Source organism: Carya illinoinensis, chromosome 1 (assembly GCF_018687715.1).
Source record: "Carya illinoinensis cultivar Pawnee chromosome 1, C.illinoinensisPawnee_v1, whole genome shotgun sequence".
NCBI lineage: Eukaryota > Viridiplantae > Streptophyta > Magnoliopsida > Fagales > Juglandaceae > Carya > Carya illinoinensis.
Window position 1 is genome coordinate 2,025,151 of NC_056752.1, and position 9,361 is coordinate 2,034,511.

The 9,361-nt window shown below is 37.1% G+C and overlaps 1 protein-coding gene across 1 annotated transcript; it reads left to right on the forward strand.

Moving 5' to 3' along the window:
- The first annotated feature begins 2,574 nt into the window (after positions 1-2,574).
- On the forward strand, positions 2,575-4,628 carry LOC122305118 (F-box protein SKIP2). Its single transcript, XM_043117449.1, has one exon. It carries the CDS (start codon positions 2,771-2,773, stop codon positions 4,385-4,387), a length of 1,617 nt encoding a protein of 538 aa, XP_042973383.1. The 5' UTR covers positions 2,575-2,770; the 3' UTR covers positions 4,388-4,628.
- The last annotated feature ends 4,733 nt before the right edge of the window (positions 4,629-9,361 follow it).

Below are 9,361 nucleotides of genomic sequence, written 5' to 3' on the forward strand. Positions count from 1 at the left end.
TTGAGGAGAAACAACACGTGATCATCTTGATCAGATCTATGTTTCGTCTGAAAACATTAATTTTAATTTATATATATATATATATATATATTAAATGGTCTAGCTAAGCTAGAATGGTTTTCCTCTCTCTCTGAGCCATATCCAAATCTAATCCAATAAAAACCTTCCCTAGTTCTGACCCAATTGTCGAGGATTATTTCCCATTCCGAAAAATGGGCCTTGGCCCAAAAAAGAGAGAATAATAATAAGATCCGAAGTTGGATGGGCCTGAAGAGCATAACTATTATTATGGGACTAGTAAAGCATATAAGAAAAGAAAAAATCTCTGCAAAACGTTTACTGTTGGCCCACCCAGAGGTCCAGTTCGGTTAACACGCATATGATATTAAGAGAAAATATAAATTAAATTTCTTTTATTATTATTATTTTTTTTATCTATTTGTCCATAAATAGTATATTAGTACAAGAAACTTGCAAGTTTTGTGTAGGTTTATTTCTGCAAAAAGTAAAACTCATGGTAGATAGTGTTTTTAGTGGATTACATTTTTTTTCAAAAAACTTATATGAGATTTGCGCACTCTCAACCTGTATAAATTATTTTATCTGAGGTATATCGTATTCGTCGGAAAGGTCCTCGGAAAGACTTTGACAATGGCAGCCATAGACCCTTCTTCATATGAGGAATTGAATTATAATTTGATCTTAACCTTATGCATATATATAAGTTGGTGAACGTGAATAATGGGCTTCATGTTGCGTTTGATGCAATACTATTATTTTTTTTATTTTTGTTTTTTTTTTTCTAAGTAAATTTTTCAAAATTCAAAATCCGCGCCCCCTTTGTTGAAACTTGTCGGTTTTGGGTGAGTTGACTATACATAAACCTTAATTTGGACGTTTTCAAATGTGGAAATTGCATTACATATTCCCCCACCACCCCCAAAAATGGGTATACAGCCAGGTAGGTTTGGACCAATGATTAATTTTTAATTTTAGATAAAAATTAAAAATTGAATAAAATATTATTTTTTAATATTATTATTATTTTAAAATTTTAAAAAATTAATTAATTTATTATATTTTATATAAAAATTTTAAAAAATTATAACGATAAGATTTTATCTTATACCAACTACCAAGCCTCCAAAAGGACCCCACCTCTCTTCCATGGAAATTAATTGGACACTTGAGCCTGCAATGCAATGCCTTTGTTTGTTTTTGACAGAAGGAAAATACGGTCGGAAGTTGGAACCCCATGTTGTCTCATCGTCTGTAATTTCCCCCACAACCACCACCACCACCACCTCCTATTTTTAACGTATTTGACTATCGGTCGAAGAAAAGCGTTGACCGTTGATTGTCTTCGGTCAGATTTTAGGTTAAGTCAAAGTTTTTCCCTTCCCATTTCAGCCTCCAATACCTTTGTTCTTTTTCTTTTGAATAATTCCTCCTCCTTTTCTTTATATCTCACTTTTTATTTATTTTTTAATTTACAAAAAATATTTTCCATTGATATGTCATGATTTTATAAATTATTAGATTGAAAATGGGTACCCATAGTTGGTATTAACTTATTTTAGAGTATATTGTAGACTAATCTCCTATATATTATTAATTTTCATCACTCACAATCTATATAAGTATTTCATAGAAATATCACAAATGTAAATTTACAAATTAATATGATACGTTAGATAGTAAATTTACCTTTAGGCTGCTTCTATGGAGAACGATAGGTCTGCCGCCTGCCGGTAGAACCGTAGAATGCACCTATGAATGCATTTTTGAATTTTTTTCTCTAAGAAAAAAAAAACAATTCAATGCAGTCCTTAATTTATAAGAACAAAAAAAGAAAAAAAAAAAAAAAGAAATGCATCAATCGGTCTATCATGCATTTTTATTATAAAGTAGATTTATAATATATTTAAAATCTAGATAAATGAATTTGAAAGCGGGGGATTTTGATTTGTATTTTTTAGAATACAAATCTTCCACTCAAGAGATAAATTAAAGATTTGATTTAAATCATTTCAATAAAAATGTTACAATGAATTTCAAATCCATTCAAACAAAAAATTTAAAAATGCAATTCAAATTCAAATATATATTTTTTTTCATAAAAAGTAACGCAACCTAAGTTCATTCAAAAATCTGATATTAAACTAGAAGAAAACGAGATCTAGTCTGGGTCAAAGGGGGAAGAAGTCCTTTTTCTCCTTGAAGGCTTCCCTGAAGGCCGACTGCGCCAGCATCTTCTGGGCCTTTTTTGAATATTTTTAATAAACAAAAGGGCCCATATTAAATTCCATTAATTGTTTTTTTTTTTTTAAATTAAAAAAATAGTTTCGGATGTGATTTACCCTATGAATGATCAATTTGAACGGTTCTGATGCAGACGCCTGCACGAAAATCACACGAGAAAGCAAGTACGCAAAAGAAAAGTAAGAAATAAAAAGCGCGTTGGTGTGAGTTCCAAGTGCGTGACGAGTCGGCCGTGGCGATCGCGACGAGGACACGCACCCCCTTCCCCAAAATACAATATCCTTTTGACGGGGCAAAGGCAGTTTCTTCCTCTTTTTCATATTCTAATAAAATAATAATCGCCGATTAATTACCCTTTATAACAATCAACAAAAACCCAGTCCTCTTCCAGCCTCAGAAACCTCTTCTCGAGTCCGAAAACCAAATCAACGAAGAACGCTCAAAAAACCCAAGCGCTATCGTCGTAAAATTAGTTTTGAGTGGGGGGTTTTTTTTCCTTCCTTTTTGGATGGGCCAGTCGTCTTCGACCGTCGGGGCTCCGACGGACCTGAATCGCCGTGAATTCTTCCCGAGCAATCGTTTTAACTTCCGATCTTCGGCTGTTGTTCCGGAGTTTGAGCCCAATGAAGAGTTTGCCGAGGCTGACTTCGTGGAAAACGTCGTCGCTGGGCTTGACTACACCGCCGATCTTCCCGATGAGTGCTTGGCCAGCATTTTTCAATTCCTCGGATCCGGTGACCGGAAACGCTGCTCGCTCGTCTGCCACAGGTGGTTCCGAGTCGACGGTCAGAGCCGCCATCGTCTCTCGCTTAACGCTCAAGCTGAGATACTCTCTATCCTTCCCTCTCTGTTCGCTCGCTTCGACTCCGTTACCAAACTTGCTCTCCGATGCGATCGCAAGTCGATCAGTATAGACGACGACACTTTCGTCTTAATCTCGCTTCGGTGCCCGGGCTTGACACGCCTCAAACTCCGCGGCTGTCGGGAGCTCTCAGACCGAGGGATGGAACTGTTCGCTCAGAACTGCAAGGGTTTAAAGAAGCTCTCCTGCGGCTCGTGTATGTTCGGAGCTGGAGCCATGAACGCAGTCCTCGACCACTGCACAGCTCTCGAGGAGCTTTCCGTCAAGCGGCTTCGAGGCCTCCACGACGCTGCCGATCCAATCGGCCCCGGAGCCGCTGCTTCTTCCCTGAAATCCATCTGCTTGAAGGATTTAATTAATGGTCAGTGCTTCGGACCCCTCATAATCGGCTCCAAAAAGCTCAGAGCTTTGAAGCTCATTCGCTGCTATGGTGAGTGGGATAAGGTTCTCGGCATGTTAGGAAATTTCAACCCTGGTTTAATCGAAATCCACCTCGAGAGGGTTCAAGTTGGTGATGTAGGGCTTTATTCCATTTCAAATTGTTCAAATTTGGAGATTTTGCACATTATGAAGACTACGGAATGTACGAACTTCGGGCTCGTGTGCGTTGCTGAACGCTGCAGGCTCTTAAGGAAGCTTCACATTGATGGTTGGAGAACTAACAGGATTGGTGATGAGGGTTTAATGGCAATAGCTAACCGATGCCCCAATTTACAAGAACTTTGTCTGATTGGAATGAACCCCACGTCTTTGAGCTTGGCGCCGATAGCTACCAATTGCCCAAAATTGGAGAGATTAGCACTCTGCGGGAGTGCCACCGTTGGCGATCCCGAGATGGCGTGCATTGCCACAAAATGCGTGGCTTTGAAGAAGCTGTGTATTAAGGGCTGTCCCATTTCAGATGAGGGTGTTGAAGCGCTTGCTTTGGGATGTCCCAGTTTGGTGAAGGTAAAGGTCAAGAAGTGTAGGGGAGTAGGTGGCGAAGTTGTGGAGCGGTTGCGAGAACGCAGAGGGTCATTGGTTGTGGTTCTGGATGCTACTGAAATTGAGCCATTAGATGGTAGTGGTAGCGAGGTTGGAGTTCAAGAGAGTGGCATGGAGTTCCCACCAATTGGTAATCAGATAACCGATGCTTCATCGAGTTTTAATGGCCGGTTGACAACTATGTTCAGGACAAAGTTTGGATTCTTTGCTAGTAGGAATCTTGTGGCATGCACCTTCAGGAGGTGGTCAAACGGTGATGATAGTTTCAATGGTTCATGATGGACATTGTAAGAGTTGGCAGATTTGTTCTTGCTCTTTATCACTATCACACAGAGATCTTGATATGATTGCGTTGTGTTTAATGCCCGTTAGTGGCTTGTGTTATTTATTTTTATCTTCCCTTGTCGAAGTGTATTAGCAATAGAATGGCTGCAAAAAATGTAGGCCTGGGAAAGATCTCTTCTTGCTCCTGCTTAACAATATTTGCACTTTTGTTATAATATTTTCTGTTCACTAAGCATATTAACTGTTAAGCGAGATTCGCTACAGGATCGATTAAATTTTGCGTAGTTTTTGGTTTCCTGATGCTTATAGTTTTATGTGACCTTTCTTGCGCAAGTCTCAGCAAAACCATGCAGTAATAGGAAGCTATGACTTGTTGAGGTAGTTTGGGATCTTTGCTTCCGCATAATTGAGGATATACGGAAGCTTTTGTTCTCCTCCCGCAGGTATTTGTTGATATGGAGCGTCTATGCGTCATAAATCTTTATTTTTGGAACTTGTTCTCTCTCTCTCTCTCTCTCTCTCTCTCTCTGTGTGTTGAATAAGTCTGAAATTGAGATTCGTGAACTCGTGTCTGTATTTTGCTTGAATGGTTCCACGAGATTTTCTTACAGTTTCGTTATTGCGTGTTTGTAGAAAATTTAGTTGCCTTTAGGAATGGTAGATATCATTGCTTATTCAGGACTCAAGACATTCTTTGTTCTGGATGATTCTTGTCGATTGAAACCGCGTTACGCGTTACAACAGCAACAATTGAAAAGTTATGCTGTATTATGGACTGTATGCTGTAGTTGCACTGACTTATAGAGAAATGCTTTGACAACAAGAAATTTCATAGAAGTAAGTTCGAAAATTGACGTGGTTTGATATGATATGTTAGATTGTAAAATTATTTTTATTGTAAATCAGATCTAACATATCATATCAAAACACATCAATTTGTGACTTTACTTTTATACAATCTCTTTATGGTTATAACACTTCTTTGTCTTGTAACAGTGCTATTATCACTTTCCATGAAAGGCCTTTGCAGCTTTCGCTTGCTTTTGTGTGGTTTGAGAGGAGAGTTACCCCTGATTCTGTGTGGCTGAATACAAATTTGGGTCAAACCAGATAAATGGCTTTCGCAGAAATATTTTCTTTTTTTGCTCTTGGCCGGCCGGCTGATCTCTCAGTTTGAATTTCATTTGAGAAACTTACAAACAAAAGTTGATTGCCACTCCATAGAGGCCCTATTAGCAAAGGATTTTAAAGAACTAGTCATCCATCGTGTACAGAGTTACCCTCCATCCAGCTTAGAGATATATCAGACTACCAGGTAAACGGATATCTGAATCGTTCCAAATAGAGAGGGCCTCCATATCTCAAGTCCTTGTCTTCGAATTTCAAGACTTTTCTGCAATGTCCCACGGCAGGATACCTCCTCACGTAGATAGGCGATGCCTGCATTAATATTTCTGGTTCCTTCTCCTTGTTTTCAAATTCTTAACACTGTTTCAAATTTTAGTATATTTTGGAAAAATCTATGTTATCAATGTCTTATGGAAATCTTACGGCTGGTTTGAGGTGTAAGGTGAGATGATAATTTTGTAAATAGTAGTAAGATAGTTTGTGAATAATAATGAGATAGTTTGAGTTGATTATTTTTTGGATTTTGAGAAAAAAAAAATATTAAATAAAAAATATTATAAAATTAAAATATTGTAATAATATAGTTTTATAATATTATTTTTATTAGGGGATTTGAAAAGTTGTAATTGTTTTTTATTTTTTATTTGAAAGTTTAAAAAAATTGTAATGATTAGTTTGAAAATGTAGTAATGATTAGTTTGAAAATTTTATATTTGAATTATGTTTAGAAATAAGATAAAACGAGATGAAATAATATGAGAATTTTGTGTCTGATCTTATGTCCCAAACTTGTCCTAAATTCTAGGGATTGGTACGTTATTTGGTTTCAAAAGCGCAAGTGCTCAGCTTTTTTTTTTTTCTTTTCAATGATCTTAAATATTAATAGTAAGGTTTATTTGAGAACACAATTATTTTCATACTACTTTATAAACTATTCACTACTATTTTTATTACTATTTACGTATTATCTAAGATAATCTTAGATTTTATTTGGTTAAACAGTATAAATAAGATAAAATGAGATGAGATATTTTATTAAAAGTTAAATAAAATATTGTTATAATATAATTTTTTAATGTTAGTTTTATTTTAATATTTAAAAAAATTAAATTTTTTATTATATTTTGTATAGAAATTTAAAAATGTGGTAAGGATTATACCCGATCAAGTTCTGCATATTGACCAAAACAATTCCAGGTTGCCGTCCAAAATGAGAAGTGATTGGCAGAATATTCACAAGGAACAGGTGGTTGTTGCTGTTAGGAGACTTTTCTATTCTTCCTGATTTGAATTTTATAGGGCTGAGAAAGACCGATTCCATATAGATTAGAGATTTAATCCAAAAGTAACATTGTTTATGCTAAAACTAGGCTTGCAACCCGAGCTAATTAAGCCGGGTTTGCATCCGACCCGACCCGAATCGTCCACATCAAGGCAGCAACCTTATCCAAACCGACCCACCAAAACAAAATCGGGTCGAACCCGTATGACCCGCCTGATATTATTATTGAAAAAAAAAATTTTGAAAATGTTGAACTCGTCTTCGTCATCGGATCCAACCCGCGCTGCATCGAGTCAACCCACTTCCAAATCAACCGAGTCTCGACCCACACCCTCTAGTCCAACCACTGCTGCTTCGCCATGGTCTAGACCATCGATGCTCCCGTCTCGACCATCTGGTCCTTGGTCCCACGTCATCAACAACGATGGTGAAGAAAGAACGAGGTGAGGGAAATGAATAGAAACAGAAACAAGAAATAGGAAATGAGCAAGAAATGAACGAGGTGCAAGGCAGCATCACAGTAGGAACCAAACCAACCCACTCGTTCTGGAAGATAAAAGAGAATCCAAATAAATAGGGAAGAATAGATGATTTTTTTTTTTTTTATTAGTAGAACAGAGGAAAATAGAACAAGAAAATTTTACCTCGGTTGTTTTGGGGCGATTGTATACTGAATATTTTCCTCTAATCTCCTTTAGGAGCCCTCCCTTTGTAAAAAACATGCTCTTGAGCTCGTTGGGCATGGCAGGAGAGCAGGTTGGATTTGCCAACCACATGTTGGGGCTTTTCTTCTTTGAAGGTTTGAGAAGGGGAAGTGACATCTGACATTTGGATTGACACGAGAAGGCTGGATAGCAGGAGAACGGCGATGAAGCTAGGGTTTTGAGGAGAACAGTTCGATTCAAAAAGTGTTCGGTTTCTTCGGTTTTGATTGAATATAAGTGTAGTCAACCCGTTATTTAACTTGATTCGATGAACCCGACAAAAATCGGGTGGAGCATTTTCGGATCATGCGGACGGATCGGCCCATGGCTTTTTTTGCACAGGCCTAGCTAAAACTACGGTTTATTTGCTAAATATCCTTTTTGTCACAAATTATGATTGAAAACAAAGACCAAAACTTATCAAGATTCCTCACGCAAAAGAACTAATGTGTCCAAAACCATGAGAATTACGAAAATGAATGTGAAAATGATTCTGTCCAAAATGTTCACGGTTCAACTTCAATTCTCGAATTAGGGTACCAACCGAACTAAACATTAATTGAAAAATATTAGGTCTAGATCGATCGATTCCACTTGAAAAAAAGAAAAGAAAAAGGAATCAGTTGTAAGTTGAAATTTAGTTGAGATACAGAAACGGTTTCATCTCATATTATCTTATTATTACAACTTTTTTAAATTTCTACACAAAATATAATAAACAATTCAACTTTTTTAACTTTCATCTAAAACCGTCTCATCTCATCTCATCTTCCTATCCAAATTACACCTAGCCAACCCAATTTGACCATATTGTATTTTTCAATACTCGGATTTTTCCCTTGATTGGAACACCTTGGAAAATTAAATGTGACATGTTAAGATCAGACAACATATTTCCTAGTTGAAAATTGGGTAAGAGGGGTTAATTAAATTACAAAAATTTAAATTTAAACAACGAGTAACATACATAAATTAAAGTCATTATTCCTGGAGGTTAAATATATTATTATATATCCTGTTGGTGTCTGAACTTCCACATAGAAGAGAAGATGATGTAGATTGAGCGAAGTGATTGCACCAAGAAGCTGCTAGTTGGGCTGTTGATGGTTCATATTTGCTGATCATGCATGTTGTTTATGGAAGAATGAAAACTCGCTAATCCAACCATAGTTCTTCTACAGACAAGCAAATCTACGTACCATCGGCGCACCATTTGACCCATACGAAATTTCCTTTCCCGCTCTAGACGCCCCACGAGACTGGCACCAATAAAACGAATCGTTTCATTTTCCATATCACAATCGCTGCGCCATCGGTACGCAAGGTGGCCTGAAAGAAAGAGTTTTCCATCCGATAATTTGTTGGCAGCTTGCATAGGCAATGCCTACATTTGATGGGATGACAAGAAAAAAGAAACCTATTATGGTCTTGTCATGGCAGCCTGTAACTCTCTGCTTTGCATATACATTCCTCACACTCTCGACTGTCGAGGCTTCTTTTCCCTTTGGCCTTTAGCTTTACACCGATCTATGTGCTTTCGCAACTTTTTCTACTTGTTGTTGCATATATATATATATATATATATTTTTAAGAAAGAGTATGAGACTCACGGTCTTCCCATTGGCTCCTTTGGCAAGAAAATCATTAGCTTGGTTTATCTCTCTATATGCATGCCTAATTATTAGATTCAAAGCCTTTGCAGATTCAAAATTTTTCTCCCAGACCTCTTGAATTGACTAGTGAACCTCACCTTTGCATTCCACCAATTGCTCAACAGTTGAAAATCTGTTTCGATGACAATATTAGTTTGCTGCAACGTAGTGCAAATTCGCAGGCTATCAAACAATGCCTTAA

Excerpts from the sequence above, each read along its gene's own strand:
- LOC122305118 (XM_043117449.1), top strand. The coding sequence starts at position 2,771 with ATGGGCCAGTCGTCTTCGACCGTCGGGGCTCCGACGGACCTGAATCGC.